At 43.4% G+C, this 12146-nt stretch overlaps 1 protein-coding gene across 13 annotated transcripts in view; it reads right to left on the bottom strand.

Moving 5' to 3' along the window:
- LOC144668247 (A-kinase anchor protein 13-like) overlaps positions 1–12146 on the bottom strand; it is a 385814-nt gene that overhangs the window by 153748 nt on the left and 219920 nt on the right. For all 13 annotated transcript variants that reach the window (XM_078530039.1, XM_078530037.1, XM_078530033.1 and 10 more), the window contains one exon: positions 10893–10959. In XM_078530039.1, the coding sequence (XP_078386165.1) occupies positions 10893–10959 (67 nt within the window). The remainder of the gene's footprint in view (positions 1–10892; positions 10960–12146) is intronic.

The following is a 12146-nucleotide window of genomic DNA, read 5'->3' as shown; positions in this document are numbered from 1 at the left end:
AAGTCACTATTGAATCTGCTTCCACCACCATTTCAGGCAACACATTCCAGGATATAACAACTCACTGCGTAGCAAAAAAAATTCTCATCTCTCAATTCTATGTGCTCTTTCTCTCATCTGCATTTTCACTATGTTGAAGTCAAGACTTGACACACGGTCCTCCCATTTGAACTTATTTCTTGCCAGAAGCTCAGACTGTGGCATTCCTCACCTGTTAAGACTTCCCTGGCCCTAAGCAGAAAGCGCTACCACTAAATAAATGTTCTAATGCAATTTATGTACATTTCTAGCGTACTCTTGACATCACAAACCAAAAGCTGTGACAGTGTGCCAGGGAGGAAAAAAAAATGCTGGAAGTTGACAGATATCTTTGCTCCTGCACAGGCCTGGAATAAATACAAGGTGACTGGGGTTACAGGTGCATCGGTGGCACAAGGGTCAGAGGTGCCTGCAGGTCAACGGTCCCCTTTCTGGGGTAGCCCCTTCTCTGTCAATGTTATTCATACCCGGGTCCTGCCTCTACTGTATGATTCGAGCCACTACGCACTGCACAGTGAATTCTCACTGGAATGGAAAATTCCTACTTACAGCATAAACCATGAGTGGCAATAAGGAGAAGGGCAGGGAATGAAGAGGAGAAATAAGGATGCAGAAACTGAGGAGCTGTGGTGGAGTGGCACAGAGGGGTAGGGGGTTAGGAAGATGCACACACAACAGGGTTATGGTCTGGGGTGAACGAGTGCATGTTTAACTCAGATGGAGAAGAAACAAGGAAGGATTTTGACAGAGATGGGGAAGACTGCAACCATTAGCTGACGTGGAGGGGCAAGAACTGAGGCAGATGGGAGAGGAGTACCAGCATGAACAGGAGATGGAAGAAAGCTTCCAGTTTATAATTTGACGGTTGAAGAGAGAGTTTGTTGCTGAATGGAGTGGGGAGATAGATGGGGGCCAATTCTCGGAACTCAGTCTAGAAGGGTTCAGTACAATTGTAAACTGAGGTGGAGCACTGGAGATGAAATGAAGAAATAATCTGTTAAAAATCCAAACTATTATTTTTCCACTTCAATTTAAAATTTACTAGAATACGCTTAAAATAAAAGTTCAACATTTTCCATTGAGCTCCCATAAAATATATCAAAATCTGGCACACTGCACAATTGAGAGGAAGTGAGCAGTTGTAAGTTTGCTATCTATACCCTTGACTAAAATGATGTCATTGTCAGTTAGGCGAGATTTGAATTACATTTTTCCAGGATTGCATTTTTTTTTTAAACAAGAAGCAAAATGAAATCGCTTAGTCATAGATGATTCGCTACTTAAGAAGCTTCAATAAAAATAATTCCTTCCCAAATGGCAACTTGAGCGCTGTTTTCAATAAAATTAATCAAAAGTGCTGATGTTTGGAAGAATAAATTTGTTGCGGCATGTTCATTACGGATCATTGCAAATATAGGTAGGTGTGCTAACCTGAGTGAAAATATATTTTCTGTGGAACGCATGACCCAGAATCTTCCTAAAAAAAATAAATTTTGTACCTTCAACGTTGGTATTTCCCCTTTGGGCTTTCATGTATTTACATCTTTTCTCTGTAATACAAGTTAAGGAATACTAGCATCTTAACTTATTGGCTTTCACATTTCAGAGACATATAATCAGGGCCTTTCTTCAGTTGTCAGCTTTTTGGAGGGGGTGTTTGAAGATAATTCATTTTAGTTTTCTATAGGAGCATGTGTGGAAGTATACAGATTTTCATTGTGAATGCCTTTGTGTCGTTCCACTGTTTTGCTGCCTTCAGGGTGACCATACTGACAGCGTTGAGTGGCTTAAAAATTAAATTACAACGGAGGTAGCTCCAGCTATCACCATCGCTGCCAATATTTGCACATTGGAAATTCTACACCAAGCCAATGTTAAGCAACACAACAAGGCATACAACAGAAAAACTGGAAATTCACAGCAGGTCGGTCAGCACAGAAAGGCAAGGTCAGATTAATGCCGTACATTGGACTCAATTATCAAAGTGGCCCCTTTCTTCTTCTCTTTTGTGACTGTATTCTTCCCTTGGTCAGCTTGTTACTCTATCATTTCATCACCCGCTACTGGCTATGACTTGTTGCACAAGGTTCTCAGGTGATAGAAGAATCACGGCCAATGTGCCGACCTGTCTTCCAGGACCTGTTGTATGTTTGTAGTGTTTTCTGTTTCTAACTGAAAATTTCCAACCCTTTTGTTAAACCTCATCAAAATAAAGTCAAATGGTTTGCGTGCCTCCTGAGACATGAAGGTCGCCACATGTGCCATTTGGCAACATCACTTGGTTGTATACAGAGGGGATAGCGGGTGGGTACCAATTAGCAGCAGCTTGGGAAGCTGCTCATCAGCAGCAGGAACATCATAGACCTAGGCAGTAAATGCCAAAGAGAAATAGTCTTTCCCTATGAACCTATACTATTAGAGACCTAGATTATTGCTCTAGTATAAAACGCTGCACTTCCATCATTAGCTGTCTTCAGTCAAAGCACAAAAGGTGCCACACCTCACATCTATAGCATAATCATTATGAATTTTTAAAAAATTATACAACATTCAGTAAGTAAACGAGATATAGCCAGAATTTTTAAAGTTTTGAATTATGATGAATTATGAAACCTTGGGGAGGGTAGGACAAATTCATTTAGGGTTCTGTGGATGGTACAGTGGACCCAATTATTATCCATGGATGTTAAAAGCTGTAATGGCGAGACAGGAGGGCTGGTATACTGAAAGCATGAAACCAAATGGGCTGAAGGGACATTTTTATTCAACTTATTTTGCCACTGTGTGAGGTCTTGAGGTTAGGGGTGAAAAATAAGTATTTTATTTAAGGCTGCAGAACTAGAATGCTGAATGAATTACACCTTCGTTAGTGGTTTTTAGGTGTCCCACATGGTTTATCCCAACTTCGCCCAATTGATTTTCCAATTCCTGAGTCTGGTTTATAAAATTTGCAAAAAAAAAAACCCACAAAATGTTTATAAAAATTCCTTCTCTCCTTCCTCTGAACTAATTCTCCCAGTTCTGTGCAAACTGAACCAATTTCCTGCTCCTTTGTTCACGCTACAGTTGTAGGCTATGGCAAAGTGCTAAACAAAACTTAGGTACCAAATCTGATGTGTGGTATTGATTCATGTTTGTGCTATTCGTTGGAAGAATTTTGTGCTGAAGGTGAAGGGGCATTAGTGCAGAGAGTGGAACTCTTCCCTTCTCAGTAACCCAGTGTTACCTTCAAATATTCCTCTTCGGCTTCAAAATGTGTTAGAAGCAGAGTAAAGTTCCCTTCCATAATGTATCAACAATAGGATTGAGCCACACGCTCAGAAGAGCACCCCTACTGCAACAGTTTGATGTTTTGATATTTTGGTATTTCTCACACCTCTCAGTGAGATTGTCCGTTAGTGCCAAAGTATAAGCAGTTTTGTATTCTGGGTCCATATCCATGACTTCCTAAACCCATCCGATGTTGGAACCTGCCAGCACATTGAGATGACTTTCACTTCATCAGTTTGGGTTGGATTTAGAGACAGAACTCAGAGTCTGGGGGCTGTTGATACAACAATGCAATAGTGGCTGATAGCATAATTCATAAATAGATATTTATCGTAGACAGGGGTGCCTCATTCCTTCCAAGCGTCTATCTGGCTCACTTGGGCCAGAAAGTTGCTGGTTCAAAACACACCAGGGCGAGCTGCAGACAGAGACTCCAACACAGCATTGCATTGACAGATGTTAAACCGAGGTCCCATTTGTCTGCTCCAGTGAATATTCAAGATCACTGTGGCTCCTGCCGATGCAATATGGCTGGCAGATACCCATCTGCGCATGCACAGAAATTCAGTGACATGCACACATCAGTTTACCCAGCACACCACCAATTCATTTTGCTTTCTAAGTCGGTTATTGCATATGCTGTTATTTGTGGGTTCCATGGATTCCACACATCACTCAAATCTCTTCATTTTAAGTAGGATCAATGAATTAATGATGTTGCAGAACTAAATATGATTTTGCAAAGTACTGCCATCCACTTTATTTTGATGCATACTTCTCGAAAGTAAATAAGCTGGTTCATGTCACACATTGCCCCCTATAAAGATGTCAGCCACGCATACTACTGCGAATGCTTGGCATTCGCAGCAAACACATCCATTCAAGATACCTGCAGTGTAAGGAGCACTCCCAGAATCCTGTGCAACAATTGTCTCATAACAGATTCGCAGATCATTAATCTTCACTGCAGCTCTGGAATCTTGGGGCAGAATTTTCTGCCTGTCAGGCGGGCGGGCCCGACCCAACCCAATCTCCGGCGGTCAGGGAGATGATCCCCACCGGAGAAGCGGGCCCCGCCGCCATTTTACATGGGCGAGCCAATTAAGGCCCACCCAGCGTGACGTCCGGCGGGAAGGGGATTCCCCAAAAGCGAGAGTGCGCTCTTTCGCGCATGCGCACAATAAGGTGCACATTTCCCTGAGGCTAAGTGCAGCCTCAGGGAGATCGTTGACACTTTTAAAAAGATTAAAAATAGAAAAAAAAAATTCCCTAACATGTTCCCCTCCCCTAATGTCACATGAGATGGGACATGTTCATAAATTACAGTAAAACTTTATTAAACTTTTTAAAACCCTGCATGAAACCTCATCCCGCCGGTGGATGAGGTTTCATGTGTTTTCTATTTCCCGCCGGGGCTCCTGGCCTGCCCGCCAACCTTAAGGTTGGACGGGCAGGTCCTTTAATTGTTTAAGTGATCCTGTCAATGGCCTCAATTGGCCACTGACAGGTTGGCGGGCCCCCAGCTGATTTTGCTGTGCCCCCGCCTTCCTGGAAATTTAAATGGGGCGGGATGACGTCGGGGGTTCCGCCTGACATCATCCCGTGTCATTTTACGCGTCGGCGAGCGGGCCCCGCCCCCTGCTCGTCGACAGCAAAATTCTGCCCTTGGTGTTTGTGCAGAATAGTTATGACGTATTCACAAAACAGAAACAGTCTATTTGGCCAAAAAGATCCATGCTCCACACAAACTTCCTATCACCCTTCCTCTACGCATCCCACCAACATATTCTCCTATTCCTTTCTCCCTCATGTGTTTATCTAGCGCCTCCTTAAATGTCTCTGTTATTTGTCTCAACTATTTGTGGTAGCGGGTTCTACATTCTAACTGCTGTCTGGGTAAGAAAGCTTTTCCTAAATTCACCTGTTGGATTTATTAGTGACCATCTTATATATATATATGGGCACTGGTCTGGTCTCAACCACAAGTCAAAACATGTTCTTTATGTCTACTCTGTCATCAGACAGTTTCACAATTTTAAAGGTCTCTATCAGGTCACACCTCAGTCTTTCCTTTTCTAGAGATAGGATCCCCAGCCTATTCAATCTTTTCTTACAATTATAACAATAGCCACAATTGGCTGTGTAACAGTCACTGCACACAAAACAGAGATTCAACAATACGATTCATAAACGCATGGTGTTTTTTAATTTCCTGTACCAAATACTGTACTGGTTTACTGGTGCTCATATGCTCCAGCGCCAACACCATCTATAGATGGGAACATAAGAAATAGCAGCAGGAGGCGACTATCCGGCCCTTTGAGCCCGTTCCACCATTGAATAAGACCATGGTTGATCTGATTGTAGTCTTAACTCTATTTTCTTCCCCCCCCCCACCCCCCACATAACCCTCAGCTCTCTTGTAGATCAAAAATCTGTCTATAAGACAATCAGATCTTTTAAGAAGTGAGAAAAGTTAAAGCTCAGATTCCAGGGGATGATGCAGCATATGACAGCACAGGGGTCAAGTAAGGCCAAAAGCAGTTGAGGTGAAGAAAGCTCATTTCATCCTCTGTTCTAAAATACCAATTCTGTTATTTTTTTCCATTGCAGCTTTAATTTCTACCTGATCAGAGGGATAGCACCTTGGCTTAATGCCTCATTCAAAGGACAATTCGAATGATACAGTATGTCCCAATTCTTCTAATGAAACGTGAGCCTCAATGCTGTAGTTTTTCAATATTATACTGGAATGCAAGCCCATGTTGGATGGACTTTAATCCTGGTGTGGGGGCCTTGCCCCCCGGCTGGAGAGCTGGCAGAGATTCCCCGCGTCATTTCCTTTGGGGAAGGTCCGGAAGTAGCCAGTGATGGGCCTTTGTCGGGACAAAGGATTCCGGGGGCCATAAATCTCATCCCCGAGGGCTGCTAGCCAATCAGAGGCCAGTGGTCCTTCATTGCAGGCAGCACCACAGGGGGATCAGCGGTGTTTGTCGGCAATGCACCCATCAGAGGCCCAGGATCAGCGAGGAACCCCAACCACAGGTGTGTGACGGCAAGACGGTGGTGGTTGTGCTGGTCAGAAGCAACGGCAGTGGAGTGTATCTCAGTGGCCCCCTCATTACTGATGCTGGGTCCCTCGATCAGGCACCAAGTGTCTGACAACAAGGGATCCCACCCTCGGGTTTGCTATTTGGGCTCCCCATGCCCCACTTGCCGTTGGTTGAATATGAGCGGCGATGAGACAAGGCCCTTACGTGGGCATTAACTGCCCACTCAAGTCTCAGTTGGTGGCGTGGTGGGAAAGCTGTCCACCAGCCTTCTCGGTCCAGACTTAATCATAGCAGAGACAGAAAAGCGGTGATGTCCCTACCCCTACACCCTTCTAACCGATTAAATGCCCCCACTCTGCCTCTCAACTTGCCTCTGAGGAGGGCATTAAGTTCCACCCATTACGTGCAGAAGTGTGAGGTTTGAACCTATAACCTTCTGACCCAAAGATCACAGTAAGCCACTTAGCCATGCTGACACTCATTTAAGATCTCCTGATCCCATGCTTTAAAATCTTTCCCTACAGGCATTTACCTCTGGAGACACACTTATATGTTAGGCTATGCTGGTAAACTAGCCCCCAGCAAGTGCCACGATTTTCAATGCAGGATCATTGTTCTCAGGACCAAAAGTAGTTGCAGCTAACAACATAGATGCATTTAAGATGAAGCTAGATAAGTATACGATGGAGGATAATACATCAACATATTAGGTTTCCAACATGTCTGGACCTTGACATTTACACTCAAGGAGACCAAAAAGGTCCCCAGTTCAATCCCTGGGCTGTGTTCTCAGTTAGATCAAGGTCATTTCAATTGGCCCTATGCTGGGGGAGAGTGAGTGCAAGCTGGGATCTCTGCTCTTGATTACTCTCCTGTATCTCCTGCTGGAAAGTTGGTATGTCATTGCATGCCAAGTAAAGGTGAGATCAAGCTCCGTCATGGTGCGTCCATGGTTAAATAGCATGTTGACACTGCGTAAGTCCACACATGAAGAACGGCTAGAAAGACTTGCATTTATATATATATTTTCGATTCTTTCATGGAATACGGGTGTCGTTGGCAAGGCCAGCATTTGTTACCCATCCCTAATTGCCCTTGAACTTGTGATGAGCTTCCTTCTTGAATTGCTGCGGTCCATGTGGTGTTGGTATACCCACTGTGCTCTTGGGAAGGGAGTCCCAGGATTTTGACACAGATATAATTACAAGTCGGGATAATTTTTTGACTTGAAGGGAACTTGTAGATGGTGGCGTTCCCATGCGTCTGCTACCCTTGTCCAATCTAGGTGGCAGAGGTCATGGGTTTTGAAGGTGCTGTCAAAGGGGCCTTGACGAATTGCTGCAGTGCATCTTGTAGATGGTACACACACTGCTGCCACTGTGCGTCAGCGGTGGATGGAGTGGAAGTTTAAGGTGGTGGATTAGATGCCGATCAAGCAGGCTGTTAAGTCCTGGAGGGCATCAAGCTTGTTGAATGTTGTTGGAGCTGCACTCATCTTGGCAAGTGGGGAATATTCCATCACACTCCTGACTTGTGCCTTGCAGCAAAATTTCACAAACTCAGAACGTCCCAAAGTAATGAAGTGCTATTGAAATGTAGCCACCCTTGTAAATGTGGGTTGCTTAGACCGAGGTATACGAAGAATATTGGCTTCTAGGAAACTGTACATTAGCGTGGGCTAGAATCATTAGGACTAGAGATGAGACGGCAGGAAAGAAAGTGAAAAGAAAACCCACAAAAACACTCTCTCTTCTCTTCCTGGTTTCACCTGCAGCTACAGGCGTTAGAAGCCGTGCCACCAATTAAAGGAGCTGAATGGCACCCCTATCCTCCAAAAATAAATCTGGCTTTGTACGTAGTTTTTCTTCGACTGAGCTGCAAATATTGGCACCAAGCCAGCCAAAACAGTGAAGTTCTAATCCTTTGGGAATGGAATTTCTTTTTACAATTCAGACCACACAAACCTTAGAATAACCTCAGGGAAATAAATCTGTGACAGCCAGTGTGATTTTATACGGATAGAATGAGAATATTTATTTATACAGTACTTGTTGTCTGGGAATCGCGGAGATATCAGTCCACCTCGACGAACTTGCGAACCTGGTAAACAATTCATCCGACAAAACAGAACCGTTTCTAACAGAAGGGAGGTGTATAGAACTTTTAATGGGGTTAGGAGTAAATAGGATTGTATTTCAATCCAGGGGTGGGCTGATAACACAGACCACAAACTGACAGTACTGCTATGAGTGTGGAAGGACATCAAAGGCGGCTAGAGAGACATTTTACTGTATGTCCCTTCAAATTGTAGGAAAAAAAAGCTATACAAGTACAGAGTATAGGCTGTATTCTAAATGTGCGCTGCAGCTGGAGAGGGCGTTTTAAGCTTTTTGACATGAAGCTGAAGAACTGGCTGTTATGTGCATTACTAGTGGAAGCGACTGGAGGTGATAAATTAAGAACATTGTAGAACATTAAAATGTACCGACATATCACTTCACTGTCCCCACCCCCATTCTTTATTTGTATCTAAATCGTTCTAGTAACACACATCTCACTTTGAAACAATTCCAATAGCTAAAAGCAGCCCATCGTCACTCCAAGATAGCGGTCACATGAGGGTACAGGAAGCTAAATTGCAAGGGGAATTATGAGGCCTGTACGTCATACTGAATAAATTTCCAACTCATGAATCTGGCCACATTTCATCCATGACTGAGTTATCTGATCAGCTTCACTTGTGAATCTGTGATAAGCATCTCACTGTTACCCAGGCCTTATTCTAACCATTTCCAGTACAAGTGCTGTACAGTCCAAATTACTGGTACGCTACCAGATGTGCTTTCCGTCTCCACATTACAGAGGGATCTATTGTTAACTAAGCAAATTGAATTCCTTAATTGCTGTCCAACTCCCAACCCTTCCCTTCCAACATACAATACTATCTAACAGGATTATTTTAATCAGCTAACCACAAACTGTATTTGAGAATTGGGATGACTTGAGCGATTTATTTTCTGAACCCATCAAGGCCTAAATGGGGCTCATTTGAGTTAATTTGCAAAGCAGTCAAATTTGGTCCAACTACATTTTTGTGCCATTGTTATGTTGTCAAGGGGAGTTCTGTAGTATTAAGGCTGAAGCTGCAATAAAACACGTCAATAATTGACGCAGGGTATGTATATATTTAGACGTGATTGCATATAATTATGGGCAAAATAGCAGGTGTGCGGTATAGGCTCGAGTCACAGCATATTCGAAATTGGCACCAAGCGTGGGTTCAGAAAGCCTTCCAGGTAAGCAAGCAAATCCAAAAGCAGGACGGATTTCAACATTTAGCCACTTCAGCCGTTCAAATACACAACTGCAAACTTTTTCTCCAAGGCATGTATGGTGGAAGGAGAATTGAAATCGCATGACATTTTATATGCACTCTCACAGGCATTAAAAAAAAACTGGACAAAGTCCAAATTACTGGTCAGTTAGAAAACTCTAAAGTATTCATGAGATCATTCCACGATGAGATTGATACCCCCCCAGGATAGCAACTGCACTGTTTGAACACGAACTTTTCACTGCAATAATGGGTTCATTCCAAGCTCAGCCTGCAGGTTAACGCTGTAAGATGCACAATTGAAATGAAACCGAGCAGTTTAAGGCCAGGCTTCTTGGACTTGTGCCCAAATCCAACCCCCACCTGCCCTTCCCGGGCCCCCCCCACCCCAGCCAAAAAAAAATGCCAACAATTTGCTAACTTCACAGAAACAAAGACTTAAATGGGAAATGAGAAAATGTGCCACTGATGCGACTACCACAGAATGGGCTTGAAATGTGTTATGGGTGCATATCGGAGGAAGGTTTACATCAAGATAGGGTATCGGTAGTGGGAAGCGTTTAACTTTTTAACCTGAAAAGAAAGCCCAAGAAAACAAACGCTTTCGCGAGAGCACCAGGCAGTTTAAGTAAATGTCATTGCCACCACAGTGACAGAATCTTCAAGAAATTCACGTGCTTCTCTGAATTAGTTCTGCAATACTGCAGTCATTCCCTCAAATCTGATTCGCACCTCATCTGGGCTTCAACTTTTATTGGAGAGTGGGGGGGAAAGGGGGACAAGGAAGGGAGAGGTACATTGTAGAGCTTTGCCACCTGACACGGAGAGCAGTGACATGACCTATTACACCAGTTTTTCGAATTACATTTAAATTTTAAACATCCCTCCGGTTCAAACATGCAATAGCATAGCATTGCTGGTTTTAGAAATGAACCATCTCAAACTTCTCATCCTGCAATGCTTAGGGTCAGCACCAGGAAACAGCGAGGTCAGACAAAGGTGACTTCAGCGGAATAATCTGAAATGTTTAAAAGGTCTCGTAGGTCTCAGTTTACTTTGATATCTCAGGATCCTGGCCCATTAATCAACTGTTGCAGTTCTTCAGGTTTTTGATCAATTTATCATCAGCGAAGCAGGTGTTGGAGCACAAGCCATCATACCATTCTACCTGTGTAACCCAGTGGGGATTTACTTACCAGCTGTGCTGGCACTCTGTTTTGGTTGTACCAGTGCGGGATCAGGACACCAGCTCTCACGACTAATCTGAAAAGTAAAAGCATACAGTCAGAACACCAGCTCCCTGTGATGGAATAAAAAAACTGCAAAACGGAACACCGAACCTAATGAATGCCCAGGCAGCCAAATCGTTTGGAACAGCAACAGTTCAGCTTGCAGTGGTGGTTGTGCCTGCCAAACTTTTACCCGTGCCAATAGCTACTGTACAGTTTTAACAAAAGAAAGTTTTGCATATGTTAATTATAAACAGCTTGAGAGTCAACTGACTTTTAAAAAAAGAACTTGAAGTTGGGTCAATCAGCATCTGAAAGTGAAAGATGATCTTACATTTTGGGAGGGATTTTATGTCAAAGCACTTATAACCAGCACAATCTATTTTTAATCTAGATTTTCAGTCATAGGCTTTTTTTTCCCCTACCTCCTTTTCAAGTAACTCTTTTCAAATCTTTGGGGGAAAACAAATAAATGCAGTTGACAATCAGCGTACATATCCTTTTAGAAGGTCTGGGAAGCTCAAATTCCCAGACTTCAGCTGCAAAATTTCTAGTCGCTCAGCTGAAGTCCACCCACGACACAGACTCAGAGCAGCTGCATTAGACAGGGCCAGCTCAGCTTCAAACACAGCACTGACTGCCATTATTTTCCAATTACAGCTCTCAGGCTCCATTCAAGAACTGCTAGAATTGCACAACTGAAGAGGATACAGGCACATATATAGACTGCTATCGCTTCTTAATTTTGTGTCTCAGTCGACTGTGTGTGTGTAGCATTTTGAGACATTTAAGAGGTGTGATTAAGGTGCCAAAGAAAGCTTGCCAGTACATCGCCCTACCTGTTGTGCCTTTCTCTCTGCACTCTCACTGTGCTGAGGTAAAAAGTCATTGCATCACTTTCTAATTTTAATTTCTTTTCCAGAAGCTTGGAACTGCTCACCTCCCTTTCCTCTCATCATTAATTTGCCTTTTAGACTGAATCTCGGTGTCATCGACTGCTAACATTTATGATTTCTCTCATCATGTCTCCCACTCTTTCTGATCTTGGTTAAGACCTGTGCCATGGGCCTTGGCTTTTGTTCAAATAGGCAAGATTAAGGGAGGCAGGAAGTTTGACAGTCTTGTGGTTCTGCTATGTCTTTGGTCGTAATTCTTTTTCACTTAAAGTGAGAGATGCAGGTGTTAGCAAATGAATTGGGAGTTGGGGTGGGAATTGGGAAG

This window comes from Cetorhinus maximus, chromosome 26 (assembly GCF_964194155.1).
Source record: "Cetorhinus maximus chromosome 26, sCetMax3.hap1.1, whole genome shotgun sequence".
NCBI lineage: Eukaryota > Metazoa > Chordata > Chondrichthyes > Lamniformes > Cetorhinidae > Cetorhinus > Cetorhinus maximus.
This window is presented reverse-complemented; position numbering and strand designations above follow the sequence as displayed.